Genomic DNA, 23421 nt, shown 5'->3' on the forward strand with positions numbered 1-23421 from the left:
ATATTTAAACTGGCAATAGGTTTCAGTAAATAAAACATGCATCTATTTCATAATAATGATATTGGCAAAAGTGTGATTCAAGCATGGTAATTCGGCATCGAACTGGCAACCTTCAGATTACTAGCCCGCTTCCCTAACCGCTCCACCTGACTCCCTATGACTCCCTCTCATAGCATAATTGGTGCGTCATTATTTCTGATTATTAAAACAATCTCTCACAAGTGTCCCTTTAACGAGTTAACTTTTGTAGGCCTACATCCATGAAAGAGACAGTGAACAAATTCTCGGGTGATCACATTCATGAAGCGTCTTTGTGGCTGAAATGGCTCCATCGAAACCCAAAAGTATTTTCCTGAGAAGTGAAATATTCAGAGAAATCCAGGACAACATTGAAATAATTTCATTATTTTCCGTTTAATACAAGTGTCAATATCTCCAACATTTCATCAATTCCAATTTGATCCCTTTTAAATGTGTTAAGCTAAATCAGGAGGACTTACATTTCTTAGAAAAGTTTACATTTTTTGTTTTTTTACATTCCGTTTACCCCTCCCTCTTTACATTTAATTCGGATTTACAAAAAAAGTCTGAAAAGTATTGATTGGGTAGAACAAAAAATTATCTCAAGAATGAGTGAGGACAGGGAAACAATAGAATAAAGTATGTTCTCCTAAGTAGGTTAACATTAGAAGGCAGTTAAGAAGTTGACAGATGAGGGTTGAAAGTTTAGATAATCTGGATTGTCTTGTGCTGGTTGTAGGAGCCCTTTCAGGTGATCGTGACCATTAGATGTTGTAGATCTCGGCTTCTTCTCGGGTGCACACCAAATCTGTTGAGAGAGATTCATTTTTAAGTATCGGTTATCCCTTACACCAACATTGAACATGAGTCTCATCGTAACAGTGAATCAGAAGGCATTTGGAAGTGAACGACTCACGTGGTATTAGGCAAAAGGGTTTCCAAAGGGGTCTGCAAAGGGATCTGAAGCGCCAGACATTTGGCCCACGGGAGCCGCCTGTTCGTTTGAGGAACAGAAAGGGGGGGGGGTTAAGAAAACATTTACGTTAAAAAAAGGTTCAGAACGTGGAGCACTACGATATGTGGTTTGGTTTGTACATACCATAGTCAGGGGGGGTGCTCCAAAGAGGTTGGGAGGCCCAAATGCATCATCAAAGTTATTGTTCCCTGAGGCTGGGGCTGGGGAGAAGGCCGAATCCAGGAGGCCCAGGTTGCTGGTTGGAACAGGGGCAGCAGAGGGAGCCATGGGAGCAGACTGCCGTGGGGCAGGTTTTGGAGCCTCTTAAGTGGGAGGAACAAAATGGAGGACGGAATGATTCTAGTACAGGATCCCGATAATATCTCACCACAAGTCAAAAAAAAAAAACTTTTCAACCCCCACTGATATTCACTCAAATACTTCTATTTATAGGAGCGTCGTTGGGACTTTACCGTTGTTGGCAGGTGACAGTTGGTTGATGTCAAAGTCGTCGTAATCCGCGACGTCCTGAGGCAGCCCCACCTTGCTGGAAAAGTACTGGGCGAATGCTCCGTCCCCATTGGTGCTCGGCGTAGATCCCGGGGGCTCCCCCTTCCGGGCGGGGATGGCAGGGGGCTTGGCCAGCTGGAAGTCCTTGAACATGTCCTTCCCGCTCTTCTTTTCCCTCTCTCCCAGGGGGTCCAGGGCTGTGAAGGCACTGTTCTCCACCTTGGGGGGCGCTTCCTTGACAGGGGGCCGGGGCGGGGGCCTCGGGGGCCCCTGCTGCCCGCCCATCATGGGGAAAGGGCCGGGCTGGAAGGGGTTGACCATAGGGGGCTGGCCCCAACCAGGCGCACCCATGTGGACTGGAGGTGGAGGCTGGCCCCAGGCTTGGGGCTGGGTGACAGGTGGAGCTCCGAAACGGGCTTGCCCAGGCTGGCCCCAGGCTTGAGGTGGTATAGGCAGGGCCCCAAAGGCTGATGGCTGGGGGAAGCAGGCCTGGGGACCTGGGTGTGGTACTTGAGGCATCCCCCCTGGGATGGAGAACATAGATGGTACAGGGGCAGGAGCCCCCCAAGGTGATGGGGCTGTAGGTTGACCCAGGTTCAGATTGCCTACAAGACAGTGTATACAAGTTAGAATGTTATCCAATGGGTTGGACGCGGCAGGGCTCATTAGATGTAGGAATGGGTTTTAGTCTTGCCTAGTGCTGCTATGGAGTTGTTGGTGTTGACCGGGGGGCTGTTGAAGAGACCCGATGGGTCACACGGTGTTTCAGGCTGACTGGGAGAGGCAAAAAGGTCCGTCCCAAACAGGTCGTTGGCAGGAGACTGTTCATGGAGAGTCAGATTTAAGCATGAATCATATTATACCTCTGCTCTAATATTACTATTAGAGCTCCCTTCCTATTATTCAAAAGGAAGGGAGAGAATAGGGATAAAACATTTGAATAGATCCTAGAAATCTTAGTAGAAATAACTTAAATTACTGTAATATATATACAAATCTTGTATGCCTGACAAAGACTCAATGGGATTACTTACCTTATTTACTGAAGCATGAATGTTAGACAACAACAAAAAAGCATCATTGTGATGGCAAACAGAACAAAGTTAGACAGGGGTGATACACCGACTGGTGACAAGCAGGGTTAGACAGGCAGAAGTGCACAAGTGTAGTTATGCTGTATAGAAATCCAGACGAGTTAGTGAAAATAACCACCACACACACACACACACACACACTGACTCAGTCATCCTGCAAGCGTCAATCTTCCTCACATACGAGCCTACGACCGGTCAGTGGCAACCCAGTAAAAAAAACAAAAACCAGTGGACGCTACACTACAAAAATTCCCAGTGCGAGGAAAGGGAGACGGTTAAGCAAACCAATCAAGGCTGGGGAAGCTGTGCAAACAAGAATCCACTCATTCCCAGGCATGCAACATCACAAGGCTCGTCCGGCGCTTCACCTTGGCGCTTCTTCGACCTCGTCCGGTCTTATTGCTCTGTGGAGGCGGGCTGATTACAACTGAATCCTTCCCGCGAGACCCGGGGGGCGGCGGGCTCGCATCGTTAGGCGGGTCTGTGCTTTTCACAGCCCCCCCGAGGAAAGGGTTTTGGGTTGAGAGGACCAGTCCAAAATTGCCGTTTTCCTCCACAGCAATCTTCTCCTCCTGTGGCCTCATGCCCCCTAGTGGCCACTGGCCGTTACTGAGCGCTAGGATCATGGTCTTGTTGGACAGGCAATTCAACTGCTGACCGAGCTGGTCAGACTCTCCGTTCAGACCGCCCTTCGCCAGCTGCTTATTAACGAGGTGAGAGAGGGTTTCTTGGCTGTGATTGGAGGGTTTGGGTGAGATCAGAGAATCGAGTGGTGCTGATTGGGTGGGGGGGTTGGAAAGGGGATCATCTCTGAAAGGGTCAGTGTCTGGGGTTGGAAAGAAGCCAAACGTGGAGGAGAAGGGGTTCTCTGTCTGGGGGGCGGCCCAAGGGTTAGGACCACTGACAAAGGGATTCCCCTTGATACAGTTCTGATTGCTGTCAAATTCAGCAGACAAATCCAGCAACAGAATGTCATTAGTCTCCTGGTTAACAAGAGAGGTGGAGGAGGAGAAGAAGAAGAAGAGAGATACAATAATCAGTGCTGTTCGACATGGAACACAATGAATCAATTGACATGGGAGAAAAGTAATGATTTATGAGGAAACAGGATGGATCATTGAACACAGGACATTGAACCAGGACTCCAAAACTCAAATTTAGAGCATTCAAATCCAAAAAGGTGATTGTAATGATGCCATCATTGTACAATTTAGTCGAGTTGAGTTTGAGATTCCTATTAAATGACGTGTGCTATGATTGACAAATGTAATGAGCCAGTGAAGTGATGCAGGAAAGGAAGTCATAACAGGGGTTTAAAGAGACTTTATACCCTAATGCAAGACTTCCTTGACAACAGGCCACACCCTGCTAGCTTTTCTTGGAACAATAGCGCACCTGACACCGAAGCATGTCGAGACCCACACCTGATAGTTCTCACCACCACAGATGGAAAAATCTGAAATCCCTGTTAGAACCGACACCCTGTTCTACCGGATCTCCACCGTGTGTGTCACAATGCACCTCTGTGTGACTGTCCTGCCTCTGTGACACAGAGGGACCAGACAGAGACGCTAAGCTGGACACTTACTGTGGGGGAGTGGAGGTCCGGTGGGGTGGACATGTCCCCAAACAAGTCCAGCTGCTCCACCGGCTGAACGAGAGACGAGAGAGGGGTAAGTACATTTAGTCATTTAGCAGACGCTCTTATCCAGAGCGACTTACAGTAAGTACAGGGACATTCTCCCCGAGGCAAGTAGGGTAAAGTGCCTTGCCCAAGGACACAACGTCATTTGGCGTGGCCGGGAATCGAACCAACAACCTTCTGATTAATAGCCCGACTCCCTAACCTAGTCTGAGTAGTAAAAAACGAAGAAGAGACTGAAATGACTGTTTGGTGTGTTTATATCAATCCGATGATCTTTTAAGTCGTCTTTCAATTGTGTGACAGTACGAGCGTACCCACATCCTAGTCAGGTTTGAGAGCACCAATTACGCATCGACTGGGATTGGAAGGCCCATGCTTGTGGACACGTTTCTTTCGAGATGAGATGGTCAACCAAGTTCATGTTCAACTTCTAGGTTTAATATTTGAGTCGTGCTGGACTTTTCATATCCGTATTATATACACTTTAGTGATCAGGAACGCTTACTTTGGCTGCGTTCGTCTGGCCGTCAGCACCGAGCAAGGAACCACTGCCGTTCTGAAAACATTATCGCCAAGGGGTCAGATATAGTTTAACCATGAGCAAAACCGTTATTGTAAAGGTGTCTCGAGATACTTACCTCAACTACTGCATTATTGCCTTCACCCTGTCGAAACAGAAATGTGGACCGGTGAACAGCATTTCATATGCTTTCCTGAACAATTCATTATGTATCGTAGCAGTCGCCTTGAAGGCACATCTTCTGTTGCGCTACCACTGAGGAGCACCAGGGGGCAACGTCGAGCCCATTTCATAATATAAAGACGTAGTGTATTCGACGCTCCAGCTCACAAGTTACAATGGGTATTATTGTCCTGAGCGCTACAAGGAGCAATAGAGGCTTACGAACAACACAGCTGTCCTCCCCACTTCCCAAGTCACCTTCTGTGTGGCGTCGGCCTCTTTCTTCCTGGTGTTGAAGATGACCTGGAAGAGGTCCTTCAGGTCAATGACCAGGGGCTCGGCCTAGGACAGGGAACAGAAGCGGTCGGCAGTTAATCCTGGAAGGGTCCACTGGTCCCACTGCGTGTCGCCGTACGGCTTACATTTACGTTTAGTCATTTAGCAGACGCTCTTATCCAGAGCGACTTACAGTAAGTACAGGGACATTCCCCCCCCCGAGGCAAGTAGGGTGAAGTGCCTTGCCCAAGGACACAACGTCATTTGGCACAGCCAGGAATCGAACCAGCAACCTTCGGATTACTAGCCCAATTCCCTAACCGCTCAGCCACCTGACTCCCTTTGCGCGTGGCTGTCACCTGTTGGCCGGTCTTGATGGCAAAGAACTGGTGCTGTCCTTCGGCACCGCAAACGTATCCAAACGCCCTGTTGTCGGTGACGTCTCTGGCAATGAAGGAGATCTTATTCACCACGTGCTCGTGTTCGATCACCTGGCGGAGAAAGGACACGCGTTTCGATGGCAACAAAAAAAAACTCAGGCCTCAGGACTGCATCTTTGACCCGTGTCGCTAAAGGCTGTATAATTCTCCGACCCATTTGGCCAGGAAAAAAAAGCTTACTCCTGTTTTCTCATCGATGATCTTTATGCCCGACATGGAAATGTTGACCCAGATCCTCTGCTTGTGCTTGCCCTGGGAACGAGCAGCTATTGCCATGCCCTGGAGAGAGTTACACACACACACACACACACACATCAGCTACACCACACACCGGGCGCAATCACAGACATGCTAACTGGGGAAAGGTTTGTGGTCAAGTGCAACACAACCAGCTACACCAAGAGGAATGACCAGAGCGATGTGTATGAGCGTGTGCAGTGAACCCCACGTGTGTGAAAGCTGTTAGGGCGGTCACTCACGGGCCAACCTCAACGACAGGTACCTTCAGTTTCATCATGGAGTCCTGGCTCATCTTGTCCCCTCTGGCTTCCGGGACGTCATCGATGCCGATCAGCTTGGCCTTGTACCTCACACCGTCACCCTGAAACCTGGCCAGCAGATATTCGTCGGTTTTCTCCGGTGCTGGACAGGAGACACGAGAAGAGGGAAGAGACGGTGGGTCGGAATGATTTTATTCACGTTGGGTTTGAAGAGGGACGCGTCGGTGTAACCGCGCGGCTGAGCCGAGTCACTCCGTCTGCCGTCGAGGGTTTGTCATTCGTCGAGCGACTTGAAACGTACGTCTTGGTACGTGCGAAAGACTCAAAAACAAGCCAAAGTCGTCGTGCGGCGGCGGCGTGTGTGCGGAGAGAGACGCCTGCGTCGTCTTACCTTTCTTCTTCTCCTTCTTGAAGGGGGTTTTGGTGGCCGCCGTGGCAGGCGAGGTGGGGGTGCCGGTCGGGGGCGGGGTGCCGGCGGGCGCAGGGGGGGCGGCGGCCTCCGCCGGGACGGACACGCCGTTTTCCACTTCCGCAGACATGGTGGTGGTGGGGAGGGGCAGTCTCACGTGACAGGCAGCGGGGGGAAGGCAAACAGCGGCTCCACGTTTGAGGGGAGAGGGAGGGGGGGGTCAACTCAGCGGAGAGGATTAGCACTCACACATGCTCGGTTCTGTGCCTGAAACGGTGACGGGAGAGGAGGAAGAGATGACAGGGACAGAGTTTAGGGTGTGCAGGGAGAAACGGGGTTCGTGTCGAGCCGAATGAATGTTCTACCTCCGCCACAGAAACGTTGCGAAAAGGGTTCGCACCGCCTCCGAGGCACTCGTCTACTCGGCTCAAAACGGCCCTACGAACGGCTGCTTGGAGAGATTTTTGTGAACGTTGCAAAAAACATAGGATTAGGACCCCAGTCGGTACAGGCACACACGGCTGAAAGGCCTCGCCGTGCGGATTCAACGTTCTTAGACTAACGGCACACACTGCGACACACAGTCCTCTTGCAGTCTTTTAGTCCATGTAGGCTATGGGATGCTAAAACCATTTCAAATTATTCGACTTGAATATTACATTAGAGAACACCTGAGGAGGGGGGGGGGGGTGGAGAGCTGTTCAACCAACTGTTTTACAAACCCTATACAGGAACTGCCTGTTCTCACTAGGCTGTCTCCTTGGTCATGTGACCCTCCCAGTCACATATGCCATCTCTACATCTGAAGGAGGGCAGGGGGGGATAACCTCAGACCACCCAGCTGCCCAGTGTCCTTCCAGTAAATGACAGATTGTTGTTGTTGAACACTGATCCGTCTCTCAAAGTTCATGCTAAGGAGACCACACAGCACTATGATAGGAGTAGCTATGTGAACGAATGTCTCCTGAGTGGTCCCCTGTGACAATCCTCTCAGCTGTGCCACAGGAACACAGGGATTCCACACTGACAGGATCTATACAGTCTACAACAAAACCTTCTCCACAAACTGGAAAAAAAGAAAAGACTGCAGTCTAGAGTCATGTCTACATTGAACAGGAAGTGGGGCCACAACCCAAAGCAACTCGGTAAACACCATGAAACCAACATCTGACCTCACATATGACCAAAAAACAGTCAAGCCTGCCATTCTGTCAACCCAACGACGAAAACAAACAAGCCATTCACTCTCCAAAACGACAGAAACACTACCTTCAGGGACTCTCTAGATGCTTCGCCAGTCTCCGTGGAAAGTGGCAAGAATCCACGACACAGCAGAACCAAGGCTGGGAGCGGCCAAAGGTTAAGCTATTAAACAAAGTTAATCTTACCCTAGCCAGTTGTCCCTAAGCACCTGGGAGATCCCGTGATGAGCATCCAGTCCAACATATAGGACAAAACACGGCAACATCACGCGAGCGAACCCAACAGGACCACAGCTGTTGCCTCCAAAAACTCGAGATAAACGAAACAGCACATACGATGAATATCAAAACACCTGGTGACTGGCTATAACAGGAGACACTGGGGGTGGGGGGGGGGGCACTCAAAGCAGGCAGTACACGTTCGTCAGCTGTGGAGAATATGCTGGTTCTCTCAGGTCCGGTAATATACTGTCCACCATCAAATATCTCATCCAGAGTTATCTAATCACACATCGTTTTGTTCTGCCTGTACAGACACTCAGTCTCTGAACCGCGCCATTGGAACATCCATTAAGACAAACAGTGGCAGAACACAAGATAACAGATGACTGAGTTAGAGGCCAGACAGTTTATCAGGATTGTGCCAGCACGAAGATCTCTATGGATTACTGATTGTGCAACTGCACTTTTTTGGGGGGGGGGGGGAAGTAACCTACACTCTGAAACCATGTTGGTTAACAGGTTTGCATGACTGGCAAAATTTGGTCACATAAAACCACATTGGTTCATAACAAAACACACTGCAGCTGTGTTGCTAGAAATAACGTATTTGGTGTGTATTAAGATATAAGCATCGGCAGTTGGATGGTAAAATGGTCAAAGGCAAGTGCTCAAGGTCTGGTCAGGTGTCCGACCCTCCCTAGAGCATTTATTTCTACAGTTCTCCTCTTGCTTATTCTTAGTCTGTCTTCTACGCTGGACAACACATCGGAAACCATTAAAGCTCATAGTATGCGAATCATAGCCAGATAAAACAAAGCAATGGCTTGTAAACAGCATCTAGATTGATTGAATCACATCCTGTGTTTGTGTGTGTTGTGCAGTAGGTGAGAAAGGGCATAGCTATTAGAAAGTGAAGAGAGAGGGAAAAAAGCAGGTGGGTCATATGCAGTAACACATGATCCTTGTTGTTCAGTAACTAGCAATGAAACCAAAAAAGTGCCCCAAGAACTTCCCCCATTGAGAAGTTGTGTCAGCAACTGTAGTAAACAGTCAGTCCATCGGCCATTCCTGTTAATAAGGATTACATGTTAACCAACCTCTCAATAGAAGAGAATATACCTCAGCGGAATGGAAATGTAGAGGTATATGAAAAATAAAAGATTTCAAATGACCACTAGGTGAGCTACAGACTGTGGGTAAACTATCCATTTTCGACGGTCATATTTCACCGGCAATTTGACACATCCCGTGTCGTAAGTGACACTATGCAGCCCACAGCAAACAATTTGTGAAAAGTATCGTGATTTATGCTGTATCAGCAGAATAACTGCGAACACAGAATGTTACAATACTGGGCGGTGCATGGTCGGGAAAAGTTAACTTCAGAACATCTGGAGGAAATCAACGGATGACTCAAGTCAGTGTTTGTGACATGGTGAAATATTTTTACAGAAACTGTGGATTCGAAAGTAGTTTTTTTTTAATATATAACCGAGCTTAATTCCCTCTGGGCGCGCAAGTCTTGAACTATTGATCAACATAAGCATTTTCGTCAATACATTTTTTACAGAGTATAGGCTACACCAATACCATTTAACTTAAGGGGCGAAACAAAGCCCATACAATAAAGGCTATCTAAATATGTAGATCATCATGGCCTACTTAATTAGGTCCAAGTTTAACTTTCACAAAAAGGCTTCTCGGTGAGAACACTTGAGAAACATAGCGGCCTCCCACAATTACCTAAGTGACGTGCACACAGCTGGAATTGGTGGAAAAATCAGTGGCTTGAATTGGTTTGGGTGAAGAACTTAGAAGAAGTAAAACGCCTAATTTATTGAGCAAACAATAAACACATTCGATGACAAAGTGACTAATTCGATGACAAAGTGCCTAAACTATACCGATTATTTTGGTCAATGGTTTGGATGTAAAGGAATTTGCAATCGGCTACTTACCGTTATAAAGCGCTCTTGACTGCATTCCTCATATTCAAACGTTGTCTTGAAGCAGCTCAATGTCTTTCGGTTTTGCACTAATTCTGGCACTAGTTCTGGCACAATAACAGTTAAACTTTAAATCTTGCATTTAAATTCGTTATGGAATCATGTGGAATGTTTTCGCTACGATTTGCCCCGGAGCGTGCCGCGATTTCGTGGACAGGAGACTCCCCCACCGCACAGAGGTCCAAATGCTGCCTCCCAAATTTAACCCCTCACTCCCCTGTGCTGCAGGAGGTGTAGCAGGAAGGCCCTGTCTGTGGGAGGCCCTGAGACACCAACAACCAATGTTTCCTATTATGTGGAAAAATAACTTGTTGATTCTTCTACATGACAGTTTAGTCAAGTTTGTTGTTGTTCTGAAACTTCGACAAACCATAACTTTACACTGGAAGCGCTAATATATTTGGACCAAGATCAAACTTTTGTTAGTCATGAAACTAACAAAACAATTCTTACATTTGAATAATAATACAATCGTATAATTGTTAGACAAAAAGGATTATCATAAATGTTTTCCACACCTATTTAACAACATGCACACAATTTATGGAACAAAAATGAAGTTCAACTGCCACACGAAGACTGCTGAGGCCAGCATTTCTCATAAGAAAAACGAGGTTCAGTTCATGGCCCCTGTTCAAACCCATGTCCTGCTATTGTCCTTTAAGGGCACCACGACAGCAGGAAAAGAAGTTGTCGACGTGGTGTTTTTCTGTTACGGAATGTGTGTGTGTGTGTGTTGTGTGTGTTTGGGGTGAGGTGCAGGAGGCAGGGTGTGTAGTGTATTTTTAAGGACCGAATGTGCCTACATGAGACATACAGTAACTGGCATGTTGCTTCAATATAGCCGGACTGGTCTGGATCTGAGCTGAGCCGTAGGATAGCATTGGACAGAGGATAGTTTGTCCTTCCAGGCTCCGCATCCTGTGTTCTGCTGACAGAGAGTGCTATTTCGGAGAAAATCTGGAGATGAGCCCTGAAATCGGACCACAGACCAGCCAAGGAAGGGCCTCTTTTCCCTTTTTCTCTGTCTTCTGACTCGTGGAATGCAGGCCTCACCTCTCTGTGTTGGTGAACAGCTCCATGCCTTTGTTTGATGGAACTAACGTACATACATAACAGGGTTGTTTGTTTGTTAACCAGACGCAAGGACAAAAATCACATAGAGATAGATACTCCCAATTTCTAAAGAACATTCCTCTTATGTTTTTTTTTAAATGTGAATACTAAATGCAACGATTAGTCGTCTACCATCTATAGCGGAAGATCACAAACGACTGACATAAGACATGACTACACTGTCAGTGGAGGTAGCAACTATTTCACTATCACAGTCCACAACGACATGATAGCGAGAACGAACGTGCTTCACAGATTCTAAGCACTTATACTTGACACCCATGGAAACTAAAAGCACTGCCTAGGATAGTTATGGGTGTCTTAATATGACCGGAAACCCCAAATCCCAAAGGGACCCATTATGGGGTGTGAGTCCTGGCACAGGATGTACACTAGAGAAAACTTCTCCTTATTTCCTAGCAGAGAGAGTCGTCCTCTAACCCTGGGCTGTTCCAGAGAGTAGAAGCAATAGATAAGCTTAAAAAGAGAATCTTTTTCGGAGGAGTCCTGAGTTTGTCTCCTACTGTTGCCTTCCGAAGATATCTTTCTGTTCTTGGGCCATGTAAGGCAATGCTCAAAGACACTGAAGATATTTGAAAAGAACGTCACAACAACGTGAGAAATATCGATATATTTTCTTTTCCTTATCAGGAGGAACATTCTATTATTGGGATCTCGATGTCTGACAGGGAAATACATGCAAATGGTAGGTCATGAGAGGATTACAATGGTAACAGATTCAAACAGATCCACTGCACAAAAATTCCTACAGTGAGTGTGTCCTATTTCCCTGCTCCGACGTTCCCAAATAACAGGAAGTCTTTCTAGTCAGGAGAGCAAAAGAAACTTTGACCAAGCACCTTGCCTCCCCTCGTTTCCTGAGTGGGCTGGTAGGAAACAGCAAATGCTTGTAAAAGCTGTGACTTCAGCACATACTTGTGTGTCCCAGGCGAGACCTGACCAGATGGCCGTACCTCAGTCCTGCTGGAAGCCCCTTATCACAAGCTGAGGAGGGGGTCAAGCAAGGGCACACCCCAGATTGACAAGAGGGGTATTACGGAGGAAAAGGAGATGTACTTTTGCTAAGTCAGACCCCCCCCCAAAAAAAGAAAAAGGATCGTGGTTTCTTTTGAGAATTAGGAATGTGTATGAGACTTGCTCCTCTTTCTCTTGAGACTGGTAAGAACAGGAAAACCTCAAACTGAACACAGAAAGGCTTTCTGTGTGAAGCTTCACTTCAATTTCATGCGATATGGACTCGATTTACACATTCACGAAACAGTGTTGGATCATTTGCATTGATTTCCGAATAGTGTTAAATAAAACAGTCAAATTCAAACATGTAAAACATTTTCTATTTCCACTGCAGAGCCCTGCAATCTGAAAAAATCTCAAATTGGTTTGGTGCTGCCATCTTGTGGACATATGTGTTACACTGACAATCTCTGTTACAATATATGATCAAGTCTTGGTTTTATAAAGTGTTTCTAAGTTGATTAAAAAATACTCATGTTACTTATGCAGTGATTATCTGTTCCAGATCCCCTATGTGTGCTTTGGATTCAGTTACATATTTCGGATTCATATTGTTTCCACTGTGTTTTAAATCATTAGAAGTGTGTGTGGGAGTCAGAGGCAGTGCTAAAACTTTTGGGCCCCATGAAGAGATTGTAATCTGGTTATTTGTGGTACGCTTTTATTTTCAGAGTACATGCACACATTAAACTGCATAAATAAATCTAAACTGCAAAGATTACAGTTTTTCAAAAACTTTGGACCGATAGTTCATCATCTTTCATTTCATTTTGACATTTTCCTTTGACTTCAGATTAGTCTTTTTTTATGTTTTAAATTATCCCGGCTCTCCCACAACAGAGAAAACTCAAGTTATTGTGTGTGTTTTGGTCAGAAGAAGAGCTTCATGTGTGTGCAGGGCAAAGTACAGCTGAGCAAACAGAGCATTGGGTCCTATGACCTCCAGGTGGCAGATGAATCATTTGTGGATGTGCAGGGTCTTTTTCTATACAACAAGAACACTGCACTTCCTCTTGGAACTCAAAGGAGACTGATTTTGGCAAGAAACAGCCAGTAGATGGATATTACAAACTGATCGACAAGATGATCAAGATACTATCATGGGACAATATTTAAAAAATGAAATACAAAGTTTTTTTTTATGAAATAAAAAGGTGCAGTGGTCTCTCAATCACCTCCAGAGCTGTATGCTTAATTTTTTTTTGTCTCAAACCATCTATGAAACTCCAGTGGTCACAGCTGTTTCACATAATGGCAACCATTACAGTGTTCTAAGTATGGTCTGTTATAAACCAGGTTGAATCTGCTAGGACCTGCAGAAATCACAGAGACTGCATTGTCTCAGTTTTAGATGTCGGATTCAAAGGTTAATCTTTACCTTGACCATGATGATCATTATGTGCAGCAACGGTACTTGTAATCATTACAAGTAAAGGAGGTAAAGAAGGGAATGCCCAAATCCCAGCGTTAGCATCTGTGATCCAGCAGGGGAACTGGGTCTGTTGGTCAAACTGGTCCAGCTGTTGTGGAGGCAGGCACATTAGGACACCGCTGAATCAACTCTGGCGCCACCTGCTGACGTTAAATATGTCTGATATACCTGAGGACACACGTACTACTGTCTACCTACATATCTTTAAATTATAAAAGTTTCCCCGTGTGAAGACAATGGGATAGTTTAAAAAAGGTTGTCTTACAATGGGTAAATGTTTAATGAGATGGGATATTGTACGTTGAGGAAAGTTGTCCCCGTGATTTACAGTGAGAAGCTCGCGATGACGATTTTTGTCGACCACTGAAAGGGACCTGCACTGCAGGAGTCTTCACTTTGCATTGTAGGCTATAGTGAAACCAGATTAAACAATTTTGTGAAAAGATTGAAATGGGTTCATGTAAACAGACCCATTAATAGTGTTTGGTATGTGTTTGTTTCTCATAATATGTCGTAAATTTAGTAGAAGGCACAGCACCAAACAACTTTATGGCAGAATATCAAGCCTGTTTTTAAAAACATAAAGCAGTCAAGGACATCTGTCCTCGATTACGTCTCTATTTGACTAACTCACATTCTTGGTGATGGTTATGCGCCCCGAGCAGGCAATGACATGGATCATTATTTAATTTTTAACAGTTTGAACCGCATTCGTTTAATTTGAGAAGCCCAGATGGAAGGACAATTTACCCAATGATCAAAAATCCATATTTTTTCTCTTTCCCTATAGTACTTTTCAACACCTCGCAAAAGTAAGCATGGTCTACTCATGGAGAGACTCGTGTTCGTGATATGATTAGTGGGTGTAATCGAGTAGGAAAAAATTGTTACATGAAACTGTTCACAATAAGGTCTATGGATTAGCTGGAGTAACCGCTGTTTTGCCCCTAGATAAACCCCAAAACAGCCCTGCCTTGAAATGCACCCCCTGTAATTTCTGTTCTGTATATCCCAGCATCAAATGGTTCTTACTGTATATTAAGGGGACTAGTATGAGTAACCAGAGCAGGTTTCAGGCATGTGGGCACTTTCCTAGTCAAAGTTATCAGGGGGTGGATTTCTTGGCAAGGCCCAACACAGCCCTGCCCGAGACTCTCCCACTCTCCAGTCCACCTAAAGCAGTGTTGGGTACGCATTGACAGGCAACTAACTCATCTTTGAAACACGGACACATTCCTGCAGGCTACGCAGGGGAAATAAGAACCAGATGAGCTGAAGCTTGTCATGAGGATTGGATAGAGGAAGAACTGACAAAATAAGCAGAAACAGAAAGATGGTGGACAACGAAAGTGGGAGAAAGAGATTGTGGCACAATCAGTATATGGCTCATGTTTTTGCTCTACACTATTTGGGCCTTTTGGTGCAATGTTCATCATTTGACACCATACTTGAGATTGAACTTGAAGACTTTACTTGAGATTGTACCTGAGGTGCACCAGATCCACATTTTCAGACTCTTTCCGTTTGTGTACTGTGAGCAAAGCGATTACCACAGAGCTGATGCTCAGAGATTTGCTCTGACAAAAGGGGGGAAGATCTGAGACTGAACTGTGGTGTTTGCCTAGCTCAGCTGGCTTTGATTTGCGTGTTTGCTCTCAGATTTAAATTGAGTCAGTTACCGTCAACACTGCAGGCATGACTAGAGATCCTTGTACCTGTGCCAAGCTTGTTAAACAAACAGTGAGGTTGTGTGTACGTGTGTGTGCGCGTCTGTCTGTCTCTGTGTCTTGTGGGATAAATCAAGGATTTGAGCTGATTATCCTTTAATGTATTCTTATTACTCATTCATATTCTTACTGTAATCAATATTGTGAATCAGTGACAGTCCTGTATCGAACAATGGCAGTAGTCAGGCTCCTTGGTTTGAGATTAGTCCTGGGTGCAAGGGAACCAAAGGACCTCCTAGGAGGCTAGCTTGTAGGAGTCCTAATAGCCTTCTTAAAATACAGTGACTGTTGGGTCTATGATGTAGTGTCCACCTAACTGAATAACAAAAATATGTTATCTGCTGTTTTTTAAATTTGGTTTATAAACTGCATCATTACACCCTCATGCTTCAGAGAGAATTTGACCACTGTGTGTCTTAACAGGTCTTTTTTTGTGTTGAGGTGTGACCCAATATCTAATAATTCTGACTATTAAACTGATACATTTAGACATTTAGTAGACGCTCTTATCCAGAGCGACTTACAGTAAGTACAGGGACATTCCCCCGAGGCAAGTAGGGTGAAATGCCTTGCCCAAGGACACAACGTCAGTTGGCATGACCGGGAATCGAACTGGCAACCTTCGGATTACTAGCCCGATTCCCTCAGCGCTCAGCCATCTGACTCCTGATAGTCACCATGTTCTAGTAGACCACAATGTGTAGTTAACAGATTCAAGGAGCCTGAGAGAGAATGAGTGCACACCTTGATTACAAGGGTAATGTGGGTGCTGGTATACAATATTAAATAAATAAAACATGAATGCATATGTTCATAGTTCATCTTCAGAAATGAAGATGAACTATGAACTAAACACTCATGATATGTTGATGACATGTTTCTTACACTGTACTAAGCACTATATAATTGAGATGTAGTAGCGTTGTTAAGTAATTAGGAGGTTGTTGCACTGTTGTGAATTTTTTTATGTGAAATTGGATGACTGTATTTTGCGATGTGGCTAGTAAATGTTGTTCGTTTCTTGACTGCCTGCTTAGAACGATACACTTCTGATATGTTATCTTCTGCTGCACTGTCTACATGCTCTATTTCTACGTCACTGGATAAAAGCGTCTGCTAAATGAATACAATTGAAATGTAATCTAACTAAGAATGGTTCCTTCTGATGGTCATCCTTGCTCTCATCTTCTCTGGGTGGCACACAAACATCCCCCATCATTTTCAATGGACTTCAGATTTGTAAACAACGTGATGTTGCAACTGAAACTACACTACCTCTATCAATATTTATTTAGCTTTACCCGTAACTGCCTCGACAGGTATTTGTTTATCAAGTTTTAAACAAAATCCCTTATTTATGTAAAATTATTTATATGGTGTAAATGATGTTAGTATTGTAACAATATTGCTTTCAGACAGAATTTTTTGGGATTATTTCTATCCCGCCATTCCGCCCTCCAACAAACTCTGACACATGTAATCAGTAACAATCCTGTCTGTGGTGTGGCAGAGATTCAGACACCTGTCATGTACAAATCCACTTTAGTGGTGTAGTAAAGACATACCTTGTAATCAGGAACCTACCTTAAGGCCTACGAACTTGCATTGGTTCTCTATGCCAGTACTAAGTTCTGACTTCAGTACTCTTAGTAAACGTAATAGTCTTGTAACCTTGTTGGAAGTGTCACAAGTTCTTGTTCTGGTTTTACGGGTTGTGCAAACCAGCCAGTTCTTTCCAAAAATGATCAAATATGGGCTGTATAAAGTGTAATTATTGAATGCTAATTAAATGTTTGTGTCCTATAAAGACATGTATTTGGTCAACATTTCTCTTATCTTTTATTATTCTTATTTTGATTACTACAGTTTTGTACTGTGTGGAAATATTAAAGTCTGATCACCACCTGTGGATAGTAAAATGCACTTTTGAGTGGCTTTTGAGTTCTTCTTAGACTTCGATTGCGCATTCTGCTGGAAACCCTCCAAGTATGGCTCCACAACGTCTACTCTCTAGGTTTGAAATGATTAACAGGGTGTGTGGGACTACATAAGCAGCGGTGGACTCTGGATAGCTCATCCTTCTCCGACCAGGATGTTCACGATGAAGACCTTCTCGGCTGTGCTGGTTGGCGTCTGCGTTCCGTGTCTGATCGGGGCTGTGCTCGGAGAGGACCACGTCACGTATGTGCTGCACGTCATCTGTCCTGTTTGCCACAGGACAGACGAGCTCACCTCAAACAAGCTCAATACAGACAATCGCACACATGCTATTCATTTGAAATATGCATTTACATTATTTTCGAAAGGTATCTTTTAGGTAGGATTTCTGCCTTTATTATTTTGTGATAGAGATGGTGTAGGGGGGGGGATGTAAGGGTGAAAGAGAGTGGGGATGACATGAGTTTGAGGACCTGTGCCGAATTCGAACCTAGGCCCCCGCGGAGAGGCCCCAGCCTATATGGCGTGAGCCACTGGGGCACCCAAAATATACATTTCTAAGTGGGTGCCTATGTGTATCTGTGTGTGTGTGTGTGTGTGGAGTCAGTTGGCTGAGCGGTGAGGGAATCGGGCTAGTAATCCGAAGGTTGCCAGTTCGATTCCCGGTCATGCCAACTGACGTTGTGTCCTTGGGCAAGGCACTTCACCCTACTTGCCTCGGGGGAATGTCCCTGTACTTACTGTAAGTCGCTCTGGATAAGAGCGTCTGCTAAATGACTAAATGTAAATGTAATATGTGTGTGTGTATCCGCATTTGTCTGTTTGTGTATCTGCATGTCTGTGACGATGTGTCTGTCTGTGTACCTGTGTGTGTGTTTGTGTGTTTGTCCCATCCAGGCCCAAGCGGATGAAAAGGGAAGTGGAACCTTCTGAAATTAACTGTAAGTGGACTTCCTGGTCTGAATGGACAACATGTGACCCCTGCACCAAATCACAGGTAAGCACGTCTCCAGAGCTCTGCTGTTCAGGATAGAGAAAGGATATTATCACCCCAATAGCTCAGAGAGAAGGGGTTTTATTTCAAACACAGTGTCATCTTGGAGGAAAGATCTTCCCAAATCTTCCTGAGTCCACCCCGGACTGTACTTTCCTGTTTGCTAAGTAACGTAACAACACAGAAAACACAGAAGACAACACAACGTTTGTGTGCATGTGTGCGTGTGTGTGTGTGTGTGTGCGAGCCGACCAGTGTTTATTTACCAATTGTTATTATAGCGTCGTTCCCGAGGAGTGGAGGTGTTTGGCCAGTTCAAAGGACAGCCCTGCCAGGGGTCCATAGGTGAAGACAGGGAATGCCCCCCTGCTGGAGCCTGCAATCCACCACCTCCCAAACTGTGTTCGGATAGTGAATTTCAGTGCGATTCAGGTACAAATACCCACGACGTCATGCAAAAAAACATTCACGTCCATTCGTCCATTTCACACAGACCGACGAATATCCGATCAATCAAACGTGTTTCCCTCTCTTTCTCTCTTTCTCTGCGTGCACTAACTGTCTCTCCCCTCTCTCTCTCTCTTGCGCGCGCACTTCGTGAAGGTTTTTGTGTCAGGAAGGCTCTGGTATGTAATGGGGACTTGGATTGTGACGACATGTCAGATGAGACTTGCGACAATCCCTCGCGTCCTCCCTGTGGATTGGTGCCTCTGGAGAACAACGAGCAGGGCAGGACGGCGGGATATGGGTGAGGACCTCTAACTGCTATTTGATAGGCGGCACAGTGTCTCACGACAACAAGGTCCTGGGTTCGATTCCCTCTCGGGGCGCTGTGGCGCAAAGAACCCCCACGTCAAAACAAGCAGGACGGAGGACGTGGCTGGTCACATGCTCACATGCAGGAAGGACGACAGGATGGGGAAAAGAGAACACATTTATACATCAGACACCTTCTCTGTGTGTGTGTGCGTGTGTATGTGTGTGTGTGTGTGTGTGTGTGTGTGTGTGTGGTTGCGTCTCCCTGCACTCTTGTGTTGTGCTGTTAGACAACATGTCTTCTTCTACCCTCCCAGCTCTAACAAGAAGGCCATAGATGAGAGAAGACAGTCATAAGGAGAGAGAGAGAAAGAGAGAGAGAGAGAGACAGAGAGAGAGAGACACAGAGAGAGAGAGAGAGAGAGAGAGAGAGAGAGAGAGAGAGAGAGAGAGAGACAGAGACAGAGACAGAGACAGAGACAGAGACAGAGACAGAGTACAGTGCTTATGGCTTGGTTGATCTTTGTGACAGGATCAACATCCTTGGAGCAGATCCTCGCAGCAACCCTTTCAATAACGATTTCTTTAACGGGAAATGCGGGAAAGTGAGGAATCCCACTTCTGGGAATTTGGACAGACTGCCATGGAATATTGCTTCTCTCAACTACGAGGTCAGTCACTACTTACTCATTTACTTAAATGGACTCAGGGTTAAGCTGTATTCTTGGTGGATGTGTTGTGACAACGCAAGGCCCTGTGAGTTTAGGTTGAAAGCGATGATCCATGCCTGAATTAATGGTCTTTTGAATTTCTTATCAAGACTCGTGCAGAAGACCTTACATCTCGGGAGATCTACGAGGACACACACTCCCTGATCAATGAAATCACAAAGGACACAACGTTTTCTATCGGAGTAGGTGGGTCTCTGAAATTCAGCCCTTCGGAGAAATCCCAAAAGAAGTCAAACACAACGGTGTCAGGAGGCTTGAGTGCTGATGTGGACTATTCTAGAAAGAATCTGCTCAAGGAGATTTCGGAGTACACCACAGTCAAGGTAAACAGAGGGGGAAATAAAGATAAAGATAAAGAAGGAGAACTGGAATGTGGATTTGTGAACATTTATCACTTCGGATTCGGCGTCGAAAATGTCTACGAGATAGAATCGTGTCTGGTGACACGTGCGCATTATCCTTCATGTGTATACGTTCTCATTGGAAAATCCTTTTTTGTTTCTGTCCAATCAGAAAAAGAGCTTCATACGAGTGAAGGGGAGAGTGGAGTTAAGTAAATACAGGTTGGTCTCCCATGGCCTCCAGGTCACGGATCGCTTCCTTGAGGATGTGATGCAGCTTCCTTTAGGGTACGAGAAGGGCATGTACTTTGCCTTCATAGAGGACTATGGGACTCACTACACTAAGAATGGAGTTTCGGGCGGAGAGTACGAACTTGTATACGTTCTGAATCAAGATGCCATCAAGGAGCAAAGTATGTCAAAGCCTCCACGTCAGATTTTCCTTTATTCAGAATTCACAACCGAGGACAGTCTCTTGGTCACAGCTGTTTTACATCGAGTGTTTCTAAGTTGACACACCTGTTCGCTTCATCTTGTCTTTGCAGAAATTACAGAAAAAGAGGTCCAGGACTGCATCAAGATTGACATCGGTGCCGACTTTAACACCAACGTCGGAATCGATGGAGAAGTCCACGTCAAACCGGATTACTGCAACAAAGTCAACCTAAAAGATACAGGTGTGCTGCCTGGGTTATTGTATCAATGTTTTTCCCCACTTCAACCATTGAGATGTATGTGTATGCTCACACATGGTACCCCTCCTTTGCTGTGTTTAGATACAACTGAAGGGAAAGCAACCGTGGATAGGGTGTTGACTTTAGTCAGGGGCGGCACCACCGACACCGCAGCCGCCATGAGGGCCAAGCTCAACAAAGACGGAGTGATTGACCTGGACACTATTCGAGGATGGGCCCGCTCAATTGCCAACAACCCCGCTCTCCTCAAGAGTGAGGTGAGCGAGACGGCTGGGGTCAATCTACTGAGCTATGTCATCCTGTCATGAAACGAGTGCACTGACGACCTCGCTCATCGTTATGATTGTTATCATCACGGTTCACAGCAGGACATTATCATTTGAGTCTCGTCAGTGAGACTGGGGCTCATTCGAAGTTATGCGAGCCAGTAAAGAGCGTGAAAAGATCAGTCATAGCGGTCTCTCTTCTGTTTCTCCTTGACAGCCGGAGCCCATCTACAACATCATTCCTCTCAGTTTTCCTAACGTCAACACGTTCAGGACCAACCTGAAGCAGGCCATAGAAGATTACGTGGCTGAGTACAACGTCTGCAAGTGCCAGCCCTGTCACAACGGGGGCAGCGTGATTCTCATAGACGGCAGTTGCTCGTGCCTGTGCTCCCCTGAGTTCGAAGGAACGGCATGCCAGACACTCAAGTCCGAGAAGCGTGAGTAATATCGTCGCTGTCGGACGACGGTCCGCGTTTTCAAAAGATGTGGCGCGTTTAGCGAGGAAGCACTTTATGTGAGAGCAGCCTCTTCCTTTTAGAATACTTTTACTTTGGATTCAAAAGTTTCATTTGACATTGACCTTGTTGATCATTATGCGTGGGAATGGTATTTGTAATAAGCTCCTTTTCCATATGAAGGCCGGCCGTCATCTGTGACTGAACAGGGGAACTGGGCCTGTTGGTCAGCCTGGTCCAATTGCAGTGGAGGAAGACGGCAAAGATCCCGCCTCTGCACGAAAGGCAACCTCTCTGGCGCGACCTGCAGGGGAAACCCAAGTTCTGACGATTACTGCTAAATCTGAGTACACAGACACACGACACTGTTTGGGATTTCACTTTTTAGACTTTGGACACATGTAAAGCGTTACGTTCCTAAAACAACTTCACATTCCATACATCAAAATGGTGTGCTTTTTGGAGGGAATCATCCCTTACTGTGGCTACGATAGCATTGCTGTGGTAAAATGAAATGATTTGGAAGTTGGAACTTTTCATTCGACTGAAAAAGTATGAAAGATAGCCACACCGATGAACCAGTACTTTTCAATGGGGTCAAGTCCGTTACCTGATGTGGAGAATCCGTATCTGTCAAGACGTGTCACTGTATTAGATAATGAACTATACAGTCTTAATAAAATAGTATTTGCCTCCTTTCATTGTGAGTCTATCCACTCTCCAGTCCACTTAAAGCAGTGTTGGGTAAAGTTTGCACTGACGGGCTAATAACTCATCTTTAAAAACACGGACACATTCCTGCAGGCTACGCTGGGAAAATAAGAACCAGATGAGCTGAAGCTTGTCATGAGGACTGGATAGAGGAAGAACTGACACAACAGGCAGAGACAGAACGATGGTGGTTGAGGAAAAGAGCGTGTGTTTGTGTGCGCGTGTGTGTGTGTGTGTTTGTGAAAGAGAGAATGTAGAGAGTTTGAGGAGAAAGTGTAGGTGCTATGAGGTTTGGAAGTGACATGCAGCTTGGCTTTATCTGCGGTGATCCAGTAAAAAAAAAAAATGAAATAAGATATCTTAGAACTCTTCACTGGATAGAGTTCAACCAGACTTTTTCTCTTCACGGAAAATCAGGCTTGGATAACATTTTGCTCATGTCTTGTGTAATGTTAGTTAGATAATTTGACACAGTCTGGAGTTTGGATATGTGTAAACCCAAGAGTAAAAAAAAACTGTACGTTTATCTGAATCTGTTCAGACAAACTTTTGTCTGAAGTACTACAGTTCCCTGTTTTAATCTGTTACCACAAGGGATAATACCCTGAGACCTGCACTGACAAAGGAGGGAAAAGTGGTGGCTGAACTGATGTTTGCTCAGCTCAGCTGGCTTTGATTTGCGTGTTTGCTCTTAGATTTAAAGTAGCTTCATTTAGTCATTTACCATCAACACTGCATGTTTGATCTGTGCCTGAGCCAAGCTCGTAAAAACAGGCAGAGTGTACATGCACGATTGGACGTGTGCGGAGACGTGTCTGCAGACCCGTCTCAGGACCCCGTGCGTGGCGACGCAGTTCGAAAAAAGACCACGACGCGCACGCTCAGGAAAAGCCCGCACGGACGTGTGGCTATGATGCGCTTCCCCTCTGACACGCCGACATTTTCTGCTTTTCTTTCCCCCCTGGATGGCAGACCAACATCCCCCCCCTTACCCCCACCCCCACCCTCCCCTAAGAGAGGGCGCAGAGGGCCGAGAGCAAGGTTGGAGGGGGGGGAGGAATGTGTGATGGATGAATACCTAAGAGCGAGCCGCTGGGGGTGGTGGCCTCTAGTCTTCAGGATGTCAGGATAATGAAGTAAAGCTTTGGGTCTCTATTGAGCCCTAGGGAGAGGCTATTCACTCTGACCCATGCTTCAGCCTTCACCCCATTATCTTAGGCTAAAATGTTTTGTTCCCACTCCACCCTACAACAAAACGG

At 45.7% G+C, this 23421-nt stretch overlaps 2 protein-coding genes across 3 annotated transcripts; one reads left to right on the forward strand and one right to left on the reverse strand.

Annotated features, from left to right (window-relative positions):
- Nucleotides 1-395: 395 nt before the first annotated feature.
- dab2 (DAB adaptor protein 2) lies at nt 396-10107 on the reverse strand. Of its 2 annotated transcripts, XM_067258559.1 has the most exons (15): nt 9915-10107; nt 6515-6799; nt 6126-6265; nt 5804-5902; nt 5543-5674; nt 5166-5249; nt 4864-4890; nt 4731-4781; nt 4169-4231; nt 2949-3563; nt 2181-2307; nt 1450-2091; nt 1121-1299; nt 938-1015; nt 396-829 (listed from the first exon to the last, which is right to left on the reverse strand). In XM_067258559.1, exons 2-14 carry the CDS (start codon nt 6660-6662, stop codon nt 944-946), a joined length of 2379 nt encoding a protein of 792 aa, XP_067114660.1. In that variant the 5' UTR covers nt 6663-6799; nt 9915-10107; the 3' UTR covers nt 396-829; nt 938-943. The 2 variants fall into 2 exon arrangements, with proteins under 2 accessions (XP_067114660.1, XP_067114661.1); XM_067258560.1 differs by lacking the exon at nt 2949-3563.
- A 7246-nt stretch (nt 10108-17353) lies between these two features.
- Nucleotides 17354-22152, forward strand: c9 (complement component 9). Its single transcript, XM_067258047.1, has 11 exons — nt 17354-17453; nt 18108-18207; nt 18486-18636; nt 18808-18952; nt 19493-19631; nt 19781-20014; nt 20205-20445; nt 20578-20709; nt 20809-20984; nt 21211-21433; nt 21635-22152. The coding sequence occupies exons 1-11, from the start codon at nt 17365-17367 to the stop codon at nt 21790-21792; spliced, it is 1788 nt and encodes a 595-aa protein (XP_067114148.1). The 5' UTR covers nt 17354-17364; the 3' UTR covers nt 21793-22152.
- The last annotated feature ends 1269 nt before the right edge of the window (nt 22153-23421 follow it).

This window comes from Osmerus mordax, chromosome 20 (assembly GCF_038355195.1).
Source record: "Osmerus mordax isolate fOsmMor3 chromosome 20, fOsmMor3.pri, whole genome shotgun sequence".
NCBI lineage: Eukaryota > Metazoa > Chordata > Actinopteri > Osmeriformes > Osmeridae > Osmerus > Osmerus mordax.